Below are 11,630 nucleotides of genomic sequence, written 5' to 3' on the forward strand. Positions count from 1 at the left end.
AGCAGTCAAAGCAGACCAGCCAATAGTGCAGGCTAGCCCCCAGTGATTTCCAACAAGCAGCAGAACTTTCTTCTTCTACATCCAAGCTAGGGCATGGAGCTGGTGTAGGGTCATTCTTGAAAGATTGTGTTGGTGGAGCTGACATTCTTTCCTGGTCTAGAAGTAATTTTCTATACCTCATGTCCTTTGCATACACTGACTGTGTTGGTGGAGCTAACATTCTTCCTTTGTCTTGATGTGATTTCATATGCTCAATATCCTTTGCATACACTTTGTTATTTTTCAAAAGCAATTGACCTTTGTTGATACGGTCATCCTTGGCAACATCCAAAACACCATATTTTATTGGAGCCATTGCGGCAGAAAAAGCAAGAGTTGAAGTACTACTACCACCAATGTCTGCTTCAAATGAGCTATCTTGTAGAGCCATTCCTGTGACTATATTTTCTATGCTCAGTAGATAAATCATAAAGCAGTTTCTAAGATTGATCTTGAATACATGGTCTTTCTGTGCAATCATTCCAGTGATTCAATTGCTGTAGAGTGGTTTGGTTTGAAACAAATCAGCCTGTGTCCTTGTAGGTTGATGTTGCTGTCAAGAATCAAGCTGGTGTCTAGCAGAGTCTTGTCAGCTTGGTGTTGAGGCTTACAGCCCTCTTGCCCTTGGTCTTTAGAATGGGTTCTTGATTACCACAAGGGATTTGATCAGGTATCATACTCTTATGAGTCTGAAAAATTAAACAACCTTATGTGAAGCTCATCTCAGATCATTGTCAGAGAGACTGAACATATTGATTGTCTTGTGACACTTGTGAGGACATCCAGATTGTGCAGATGATCTGTACAGATCTGTAGATTGGATTGTTTTACATAATTTGACTTGATGTTTGTGTTGAAGTTGTTACTTATGTCCTCAACAAACATGTCACAACAGTGACCCCTTAATCTCTACATCATTGTTTGAATCTCACATTACATCTTACATAACATCATACTTTGGCTCTCCTTATGAACTTGATCAGCTTGGGAGTGAATTGGTTCTTTGACATCTCAATCTTCTCATAATAGCTAGAGACTCTTCTTAGCTGAGTACATAGACACAAAGGTTTTGGTTCCTGTTTCAGCTTTTTAATTCATAGGCAAGACACATCAGATGCCAAGGTTTGCAATTATAACATACATGCAGAAAACTAAGTCCTAGTTACTGAAACCTGAGGCAGAACTTCAAACCACACCCCATGAGACCAAAATTGGATTAGATATACTTCTTGGGTTCCCTCTTCAAGACATGCAACTACTTATTGAACCACTTCATTGCCCGTGCCAAGGTAAAGAACTTGATCATCAGTTTCTACAATGTGTCACATAGGAAAGAATCAAACTATCATGTCAACATATTGTTACAGTTGATAGCTGATGAGAAATATCAAAAGGTCCTACTGACAGCTGAGTATATAATATGCCTGAAAAAACTGACACAACACACAGCAACCTCTAAGTATTGATCAAGGCTTCACATCAAACGTACCCTGGTACCTGTTGCAGAGGAAAAGGATCCAAAAGGTTACATAGAAATAATACTTCATACAAGAGACTTCCAAAGCAAGAAACAATATTAATCATTGCATAGCGCATAAGGATTAGTTTGAAAACAAGACAAAAAATTGTGTTAATTTTTTTTGGTTAAATGTGATTTTCCATCTGGATTTACATTTAGCCATCTAGTACACAAGATCCCTCAATGTTTGGCTAGCATTGGGTTATATATGGGGGCTGGGGGGTTACCACTGATTACTGTGACCTGATTAACATCAAGCAACATAGGTTTTTGAATCTTATGCTGAGGAATTTCAAAAAGTGAGATCCTCTTAAATTATCTTGCCCACTGTTTTCACTAGCAAATTACAACCTTTGAACAATTTTCTGAAGCTTTAAAATATCTTGATGCATGAGCCTCAGCTACATAGAAGTTCCTGGAGGAATTAAAAGCTCTGTATCAGAAGATGATCATTGGCATCTTCTTCAACAAGAACCATAGATAACCCCAGCATTGATGGTGAGGAAGAGCACATCTTTGGCTCGACTTTTCGTGTGGGTCCGTAGAGATAACTTTGAAGATGATTTAATTATAGGAGCTGGAAGTAAAGCAGTTTCAAGATTCTTGACCATTTGGGGTCCTTGGTCGTGCATAATGCAGTCTGCAAGAAATTATCTACACCACGGGGGGGTTTCGTGTCAGAAAATGGCTAGACCCCCATCTGAGAACGGTCTGGTCAGGATCAGGGCTGCAGACCGCAATCAAGACCGAAGCAGGGCCGCCTGCCGCTCAGTAACTCACAGGCCGCCCTTGGCCAGCTGCGCATGACCAACAGACCGTCTAGCACAGCCAACAGGCCGTCGAGCTCGACGGGAAGACCGTCGAGCTCGACCATGAGACCAAGCTAAGCTCCGCAAACCCGGGTCGACACGGCCCCGGTTTAAACACCTCCCGAAGTTATTTTTTTCGCACAAGTCCCCCATCTCAATTCACCACGTGAGGACCACGAACACCACCACCGATCATGACACCCCCACTACCTCAATGTCAGTACCAAAAATCAGAATCAACTCATGCAACGTTAAGGAATTGTTGACCCAATTGATCACCAGGCATGACCTCACATCCGCAACGACAAGGGCCGACTAGATATCGTTGCAGTGTGTGCCCAGGTGGACACAGCATGAGAACATTATACCCTCACGCCTCATCCGCGGCTCATCTCGCCGCAGTTCAAGATTTCTTGAAGGAACAGGACGCTGAACGTGCCCTCAGAAACCAATCCGACAACGCCAGGCCAGCAAATGACCCCCCGCGGTTGGACAACCTCGCCAACCAATTGCATTTTACTCATGACATCTTGGATCACGATTCGGATCCCCCTTCCCCTCCGCCGTCACCTCTCACCCTGCTACGTGGTCTCGATCTCAATCAGCCGGACCCTTTTGACCTTGGTTTGGGTGACGACGCTGCCGATTCGGACACCTCGGAAGGAGGATTGGATTTTGACAGGATGCGGTTGGCCATCGAAGCGCTGGAGAACGAGCTAGACGACGACGATGCTCGCTTGGACGAGGAAGCCCTAGAAGAAGATATTGCAGGAGTCCGAGTTCAAGACGCCGCCGAGTGGCACCCGTTCAAAAAAAAAGAGGTAAACGTACTTTCGATATGGGTGACACAATATCGAAAAATGCTAACCTTGCCCACGTTGCAGCATGTCGTAGCGTTGTTGATGATAGGTTCAACACGGAACTTACTCTCACGGACACAATACCACCGAATTCGATCGATACTGCGAATCGTTGGGGTGTACCTGCCGGAATGGGGAACCCTGAGGGCGGTGGTCAAACGATTGAAGGACAATCTAGGGCTACACCTTCGCGAACGGACCAGCCCTTGCGGGAACCCACTATTTGGGTTGGATATTAAGAACATCATCATAAATGTGAGTAACATCATGCATCTTTGCACGCTGACACGGTCAGAACCCACTGACGATGACTTTCCAGGAGTTGGCCAACCCTTTGGTCAGCCCTCACCTGGTATATGTCCCTGAACTGACGATCGATGGCCCGATAAACCGGCTATCACAGTCCAAAAAATGGCACGAGCTATTACCTCCACCACTCTGAGTCCCAATGGTTACCTCGAACCATGTTCACTATTACATATATGAACCGGTGCAACTTCGCACTCAGCAGCTCGTTGTTCCTATTTTTTTTTTCCAACAAGACGAGTGCCTGATGGCTAAGTGCCTTCCGGCGCTCGTCATCCCGGATCCACACCATGCACGCCAATTGAAGATTGTCATTCCCGAGGAGCCGTCGTTCGACGGTGGAAACCTGTTCACAATCAAGTGCACAGAGTTCTGGAAAGGCGTCGCGGAAATTGAGGTCAAGGATGGTGTTTTCCTGAAGGAGTTATGCGGAGACTACATGTACCGTAAGTCGGGTGATCATTTGCATATATTAATTCTTATGCTACATGGCCACCTTTGATTGACCTCCTCCTGCCCCGTAGATCCGTGCAATCTGGCTGCACCATCCCACCCGGTGGTTAATCCGTGGCGTGTGAAGGCTGGAGGCAAAGTCATACGTCATGTCCCCATCACCTTATACTCCGATGACACGTCAGGTAATGTGTCCAAGAAGTGGAATAAACACATGTGTGTTTACTTCACGCTGGCCGGATTACCACCGGCGCTATCCAATCAAGAATATAATGTGCATTTCCTTGCAACCTCGAATTGCGCAACTGCTCTGGAACTATTTGACCAGATTGTCGACGACATAAAGTAAGTCTCGCTTGTGTTCTTCCACTGTCTACTACAAGCTGTTCATACTGCTTTCCAATTTGCCAGTGAACACGGTGATCGCGGCTTCACCGCGTTTGACCAGACCCTTGGAGCAGACGTGTTGGTCATACCCGTCGCGCTGTGCCACCTGGGGGATTCCCCCATGCATGCGGAAGTTACCAACACTCTGAACCCGGCGAACACCCTGACTCCTTGCCGCATGTGTCAGTTGTCAGCGTCCAAAATGGCCGACAAAGAGACGGACGGATTTGTACGCGCTTTCATCGGCCTGGACGAACATGGTCACAAGGTAAGTCAAACTGATACCTCTCTGGATCAACATGTGGCTGACCTACCTACCCAGTCTCTACTGCCTGGCCGTGATTGGCACGTGACTAGGGAAACGACGAGGTACATTTGGGACACGGCCCAAATGCGAAACAACAAGTCGCGCGTGGAAGCATTGAACCGAGAATACGGGGTTAAGGATACTCTCAACAAATATTTTGGAAAGCAAGTTCACGTCGCTCACGAGACACTACCGCGCGCCGAAGTCGAGCAAGTCTGCCAAGACTTGAACGCCCAATACGGTGAACGATTATTCAATCCTTTCTTGAGGCTCAAAGGTAAGTGTCATGTGCGGACACCGCGTGGAAATGTCACTGACTGACATGTTGCATTTCATAGGCTTCAACGGTCACACCGATACCCCCGTAGAGGTCTTACATGTGGTACTGTTGGGGATCGCAAAGTACTTATTCGGAGATACAATGAAAGAAATCGGCCATATCAAACCGGGTTCGAAGATGTACAACGACATCTCGGGTCGTTGGCGATCGGTCAACATTAAAGGTTTGAAGGTCCCACCAATACAACCTAACGTGTTTATCACCTATTATCAAAGTATGGTTGGAAAGGAATTCCGCACGGTATTGCAGACCGTGCCTTATGTTTTGTTCGAACATATTTCCCCAAAGAAGAGGGAAATGTGGACTTCCCTCTGTATACTCAGTTCTTACATTTTCCAGACGGACATCCCTAACATGACGACATACCTTGCCAAGTTGGACAATCATATCTCTCGTTTCCTCCACAACCTGATGTCTCTCAACGCCCGGTGGGTCAATAAACCCAAGATTCATATGTTGATCCACCTTCAAGATTCCATTAGGCGGTTTGGTCCAGCTTCTCTCTTTGCAACTGAGAAATTCGAGTCATTCAACGGGGTTGTTAGGCATGCGTCTACTCACTCGAATCATCATAGTCCAGGCCAGGACATCGCAACGACGTTTCTGACACGCCTGATGCTGAGACTGTTGATCTCGTCGTCATCTTTTTACGACCGCGAACTCCAAACTCGTGTTTTCCCCGGCGCACAATTACGGAAGTTGTTGACCTCGGTCCCCGAATTATACCAAGCCATGGGCCTCGACCGTCATCTGGACGCCACATATGACTTTCGCATCGGCCGTGAGTTCGTGACACACGTTGTGTCACATGTTCAGCGACGCTGAAAATAGCTTTGCAGGCCTGGAAGATCCGCAACCGGCGACCCCAGCCGTCCTTTCCACTCCCCCTCAGGTTCGAGGAATGAAAGCATATCAATCCATCCATTTGACTCGGTCCCAAAAGGTGGAACGCAACGATTTTGTATTGGTGAGAGCTATATTAACCCGTCGATGTTTAGGCCGTCGCGTCTGTCAGCCCTGGGTACATATACATGTACCCAAAACTAACTTATAATATAGAACTTTCACTTATAAACCTAATTACATGTACATACAGCTTATAAAACATATGTAACATATAATAAAACATATACAAACACCAATTACATATACATATACATTTAAAAACATATGTAACATGTAATAAAACACCAATTACACCTCATAACTCAGTGTCAAGAGTTAAAATGCTTATACTACATAAATTACATGACACATATATGTAATTATGTAATACTAATAATAATAATAATTAATAATAATCATCAAACCCTAAACCACAGTAATGATACAATCAAATATCACTACAATTAGGTTTGGAGAGGAGAGTATATAAACCCCTCCTCTCTCAGCCTTCAAGAACTTTCCCCCAAGCATTTTATTACACATATCTTTTAAAGAACCTTTAAAGTTCCTTTGAAGTACATAATCAAAAGTCTTATACTTATAAGACTAGTGATTCACTTCATCTCTTTAAAGCAGATTCCTGCCTAAAAGATAAAGTAATTTCATTCTTCATCCTTTGGATCCTCTACTTTCCCCAAGTAGAACTTTTCAGGTTAGTAACCTCTCAAAGAACTCCAGGTTAGTCACCTTTTGAACAACTGCAGGTTAGTAACCTTTATCAACTCTCAGGTTAGTGACCTTTTGAACAACTGCAGGTTAGTGACCTACAACAACTCACAGGTTAGTGACCTTCTGATCAATAACTACCAGTTGGTGACTATAAATAACCAGGCTAGTGACCTACATATCACTCTTTGATCTGTTACCTTGAAGATTAAGGGAGGGCCTTGGATCCAGCCTTATATTATTGTATTTCAAAACCTCCTTCTAAGGAGTCATTTAACTGTAGTCTGTCTGGATTTATCCAAACAGACTGTCAGTCTCATTTCCTTTCTTCCTTTCATTTTTATTTCAAATTGTATTTACAAAATTATATTTGAAATACAACTATTTTAAATAAAAGGAACCTAACTACCCTTCCCATAGTGAGCCTAGAGTACTCTAAAGAATACCCTACCCTCACAGCGTCACTGATGATTCATCGCGTCATACGTGTGCCTCTAGCTGTCGACCAGCGGGCGAATCGGCCGGGTGATTTCCATTTGGAAACCGGAAGGGATGTCAGACACGAAAACCATCCTAGTGCTCAGATTGTGCGATAAAGGGAGGGTACTTCAATTTTATGGGATGCGCGAGCTGATACTGACCGCAGACGATATCGCCATATCCGTCAAGGTGAGTGACCGCTCATGTCGAATCACATCGATGCAGCGTCAATTGACATATTCTTGAACGCAATCTGTAATCTCCCAGGAAGTTAAATGTCTGCTGAATGTGCAGCACAACTGTCACGAAGCCAAATGCCCGGTGGCCAAAAACCACGAGAAAATGATAGAGCGTAAATCATCATCGGTGTTGGTTTGGTCGGTCCAGCATGTAGAACACAACTCATTCGTGATCAATGGCTCCGCCCAGTACTCAAGCGAGTGCCACCGGAAGGCAACAGACTGTGCATTTCATCCTGTCACCCCGGAGAATTGGACTCGCGCCATTAACATGGGGCTCAGGGTATGGCGAGACGAACCACGACCTGGAAGGAAAACAGGCCCGGTTGATAACGCCTCCGTTATGGGGTAATAAATTCCTACTCACCCGTCTTACTCACCATGTGCACCTTGGACGTGTTGTATATATGTACTCTCACGGGCTGATATTGGCAGGGGACTATCAATTGCAAAAATCAGGCCAGTCAAACATGACTGAGACCAGTTGAGTTTCACCCGAATAGTATTGACATGGCTCATCAGCGGTTGCACCCTAAACCACCCAGCAACTTTACAAGTTTTTCAACAACATGTAATGATAGAACATTTCGCCGTGAATGACGAGTCGAACAGCAAAGGTGTAAGGGATCCCCCACTCAAGCAAACGAGCGAGGCTTATATATTCTCGGAATATAAAAATGTCCCAATTAGTAACGTATTGTTTCTTCAGGATGGGCATCACCACATCCATCTGGTCCTCATCCATTCCAGCAAACGCAAGGTATTCCCACAGGGACGCCTTTGTGATCAGCCGCCTGAGGGTCGAATAACAAATGTCTGGTGGCATTCCTGGTGCCGGATCGGAGTAACCTGGTGACACAATGCCTTCGTCAGTACCAGTTTGGCCTTCATTAAGACAAGCATCTACTGATGTACATAACTCGCGAGGATCACTCTGAGTACTCGACCGGTCCCCCCCATCTTCATCAGGCTCCATCTTGACAAGGTGAGTACTCGCCCGGTCCGCCCCATCTTCGCCATCCTCCATCTTGACGACTCCGTGTTCCATTCGAATGTCAGACAGGTGATTGACTGCGTTTTCCCCCAGATCGGTAGCGTCACTTTCAGGTCGGGTTTCTCCACTCGGGTTCCTGTTAGTGATCAATTTGAGGGTCAATTGATCACGCGTGATTTAAAGAAGGTGAATCCAGCTAAACGCACCAAGGCAGACGAGCACTGAAATCATCAGATATTCGATTTGCGCGCTCAATTGCGCTGGGAATCGGGTCGTACCGGATTCCTGGAATACATCTGCGGGTTGGCAAGACGCGTGCAGGTGGCATGTTCGACCAACGTGACGACAACAAATCGGGAGACGCGACGCGAGGCCGGGGATTACGAAGACGCAATTGGCAACCTGTTATGCCCGCGCTCAGCACCTGAAACAGCCCTAAATCCATGATGGCACGGAGAAGATAGGTCTGTTTCAGGTTTACCCAGTCACTGGGATTTTGCGCGTTTTGAAAAGTCAAGGAATCCCAGTGACTGGGACTCACCCCGCGAAGCCTTTGCTCGGATCAATGTAAGTTAAATCGAGTGCGACTCGAAGTGATTAAAGGGCCTCTCACCACTGCCCTTTCCTTTCAGTCCGCTCGCAGGGATCTCACTTTGTGACATGAACGGCGACCTCACTCTCAGTGAGTTTGTGCCCTTCATTGTACCTTTTGGGGGAGGACTCCTTGTTTTTTTTCGTTATATTGAATCGTATCCCAGACAGCATATTCGACGTGCCTTTTGAAGCACCCTTTGGCGCGTCTCAAGGCACAAGTGACGGTCCTCATTCCTCGGGGGCCACCCTATTTGGGTTGAATAATCATGGGGCCTTGATGAATCCTATAGGTCTGCAGATCCGACATGACTTTCTCAGGTCAATATCACTGACATTACCTTTGGCAGGTTCTGCATTTGAAGACGCCCCTCGAGGACGGGAAGACACCTTTGCACGACGATCGTTCAGTCATGGGGGCGCGGGAATGAATGACGCTCTTGATGGGCGCCCCTCCAGTGTGTACAGAGGCCAACAACGCGATCGCTCCGCTTCACCTCGTGCAAGAACCACCCAAACCAGCGGCACACGATCAGACCACCGCGGCTCGTTTCAATTGCACTCGAACCGAGGTGGAGCTTACGGACCTGCCGCTGATATCGATGGTCGCCCCGATCAAATTGAAAATCAAACTGACCCAGGAAGATACGCGTACCCCCTGACCGGCCAAAACCTCCAGAGTTTCGAATCCATGTCCGAGAAGGTTGGCCTAGACACAGCAGGTCATGCGTTTGCCCTCATGCAAGCCGAGGTTGGTGACGATTCCAACGTCCTCCAGCCGATTTCAACGATGTTAATTTCCGGACATACTTCTTATCACCCTTCAAGCTAATCTCCGACAATAACCGTCATTTGGGGCAAGCCGTCATGCAGGGGCAAATCATGATGGAGGTGTCGCACTTACGTGGTCAACTCGCGCAGATGACTGATCAACTGGCTAGTGTGTCGAACTTACATGGCCAAATCGCTAACATGACTGAGCAACTGGCGACGGTGGCACAAATCGTTGAGGCACTTGCCTCAGCTCCTCCCCAACCACCTGCACAAGCTCCGTCCTCAATGGAATCTACTGTGGTTGCAACCTCAGTTGTTGACGCGCCTTGGGAGCCCAGTCCTCAACTTCTAGTACGTTCTACTTTCTATTCGCCGCATCTCGTATGAACGCTAACCCGTTTTGATGCACCAGGACGTGATGAACCCGCTCGCCTTGAGCCTTATGAATTCTCCGCAGTTGTTTTCGTATACCGCATTGAAGAACAAGCGCGAGGGCATACTACCGCATTCCTTGTTCAACGTCATGAAAGTACGCTTGGGATAATTTCAATGTTTGAGACAATGTCACTCCTTCATTTCATTCTGACCGATCTTGCTACTTCTCACTACGTAGCTCACGATAGCCAAGGAAAGCGCTGCCTTCATTGCGAGAAACCTTCCTCCTGTCCATCAAGGAGTGGAGGAAGCTTCTGCAGCCAAGAGGTACCACTCGGCGATCAAAGATTGCGGGAAGCACGCCAGAGAAAAGGTCCACATCGTGGTGAGTTACCTTTCTCAATATAGCAATGGTAAGACAGGGAATTCACGTATATACACAGTTGTTAACAGGCATTCATGATCCTAAGATGGGCGAGGAAGTAGATGAACCGGTTCCCCATATCAAGTCGATGGTCCAGCAGGTAAGTCTTGCTTCATTTTGAATCTCCTGTTTGGTTTCCGCGCTGAACATATTTACGTCGTAGGTCGCTCAACGCTGTGGCACGGTGGGTGTGAAGTGTCACATGGACACTGTCTGGGCAGCAACCGACTTATTGACACGGGCACGGATAGCGTACCTGGTAAGCAACTTAGGACTCACATCAATAATAGTGTGGGTGGCTCACCCACGCTACTGTTCTCCCCGATGATCGTGAATGTCAGCGTCGCGAAGCCGCCAGGATTGTACTGAAAGGCGGCAAAGGCAGCCAATCAATCTGGGCGTGTGTGGATAAGCAGCTATCGAAGATGCGGCTGAGGGATGACGAGCGCTATTCTATTGCGTAAATAAAATCCTTATTGAATCACATTGTCCACTCACCGTTTGCTGACATCCCTCCACCTTACAGATTCTATCAAATCATCTTTGACGACGACTGCAAGTACTTTGATGGGGCCACTTTTTTTAACGAGCTCAAAGAAAGAGGAATGAATTTGGATTTGCCATCCGATGAGGCCATATTGGCACGCATGGCTGTAGCCCCGGCTGCTGACCCAAGCGCTTTGGTATAGATAGGCACTGTGACAAATGGAGCTTATGAAAGCTTTATGAATGGGCACGGATGATTACGAAACCGAAATATATTGATAACATATTTAATTGCATTGTTGACCCCTTAACTGCTGCCTCTATTCTGAGTCTACGTGGAGATTCAACGTATGCTTGAGCAGCTGAAAGCCGTATGACTTCCCCTCTTGACGCCATGGCAATTCCGTTCGCCTCTTTTGCCCTGTGCAACCGATAAACGTGTGGTTTTGACCAGGTACAAGCGTGCCAGATAATTTGGTACCGATGCGCGTGTGAGGTGGCCGATTCGATAATATTCGGATAACTCGGTCCGAGGATATGCTTGCGCGCATCTCTCGGGCCGTACACTGCGTCGGCGGTCTGAAGGCGGTTTTTTTGCGCCTGCTAGTCGCACACCTGGCGGCTCGCAGTCGGCAC

The 11,630-nt window shown here is 46.8% G+C and overlaps 4 protein-coding genes across 4 annotated transcripts; 2 read left to right on the forward strand and 2 right to left on the reverse strand.

The window, feature by feature from the left end:
• Nucleotides 1–16: 16 nt before the first annotated feature.
• On the reverse strand, nt 17–430 carry MELLADRAFT_114605 (uncharacterized protein; the record flags this gene model as incomplete). The annotated part of the gene is made up of 1 exon (XM_007419586.1): nt 17–430. A coding segment is annotated over one exon (414 nt), but the record flags the coding sequence as incomplete, so codon positions are not given.
• Nucleotides 431–2,651: 2,221 nt separating this feature from the next.
• Nucleotides 2,652–3,466, forward strand: MELLADRAFT_88121 (uncharacterized protein; the record flags this gene model as incomplete). Its single annotated transcript, XM_007419583.1, has 2 exons — nt 2,652–3,172; nt 3,262–3,466. 2 exons carry the CDS (start codon nt 2,652–2,654, stop codon nt 3,464–3,466), a joined length of 726 nt encoding a protein of 241 aa, XP_007419645.1.
• Nucleotides 3,467–7,900: 4,434 nt separating this feature from the next.
• Nucleotides 7,901–8,789, reverse strand: MELLADRAFT_70227 (uncharacterized protein; the record flags this gene model as incomplete). Its single annotated transcript, XM_007419585.1, has 2 exons — nt 7,901–8,480; nt 8,551–8,789. 2 exons carry the CDS (start codon nt 8,787–8,789, stop codon nt 7,901–7,903), a joined length of 819 nt encoding a protein of 272 aa, XP_007419647.1.
• A 215-nt stretch (nt 8,790–9,004) lies between these two features.
• On the forward strand, nt 9,005–11,197 carry MELLADRAFT_88123 (uncharacterized protein; the record flags this gene model as incomplete). Its single annotated transcript, XM_007419584.1, has 9 exons — nt 9,005–9,026; nt 9,103–9,686; nt 9,764–10,060; nt 10,122–10,238; nt 10,323–10,469; nt 10,528–10,608; nt 10,672–10,767; nt 10,850–10,968; nt 11,035–11,197. The coding sequence occupies 9 exons, from the start codon at nt 9,005–9,007 to the stop codon at nt 11,195–11,197; spliced, it is 1,626 nt and encodes a 541-aa protein (XP_007419646.1).
• Nucleotides 11,198–11,630: the final 433 nt, after the last annotated feature.

The sequence above is a fragment of the Melampsora larici-populina genome (genome assembly GCF_000204055.1).
Source record: "Melampsora larici-populina 98AG31 unplaced genomic scaffold MELLAscaffold_257, whole genome shotgun sequence".
NCBI lineage: Eukaryota > Fungi > Basidiomycota > Pucciniomycetes > Pucciniales > Melampsoraceae > Melampsora > Melampsora laricis-populina.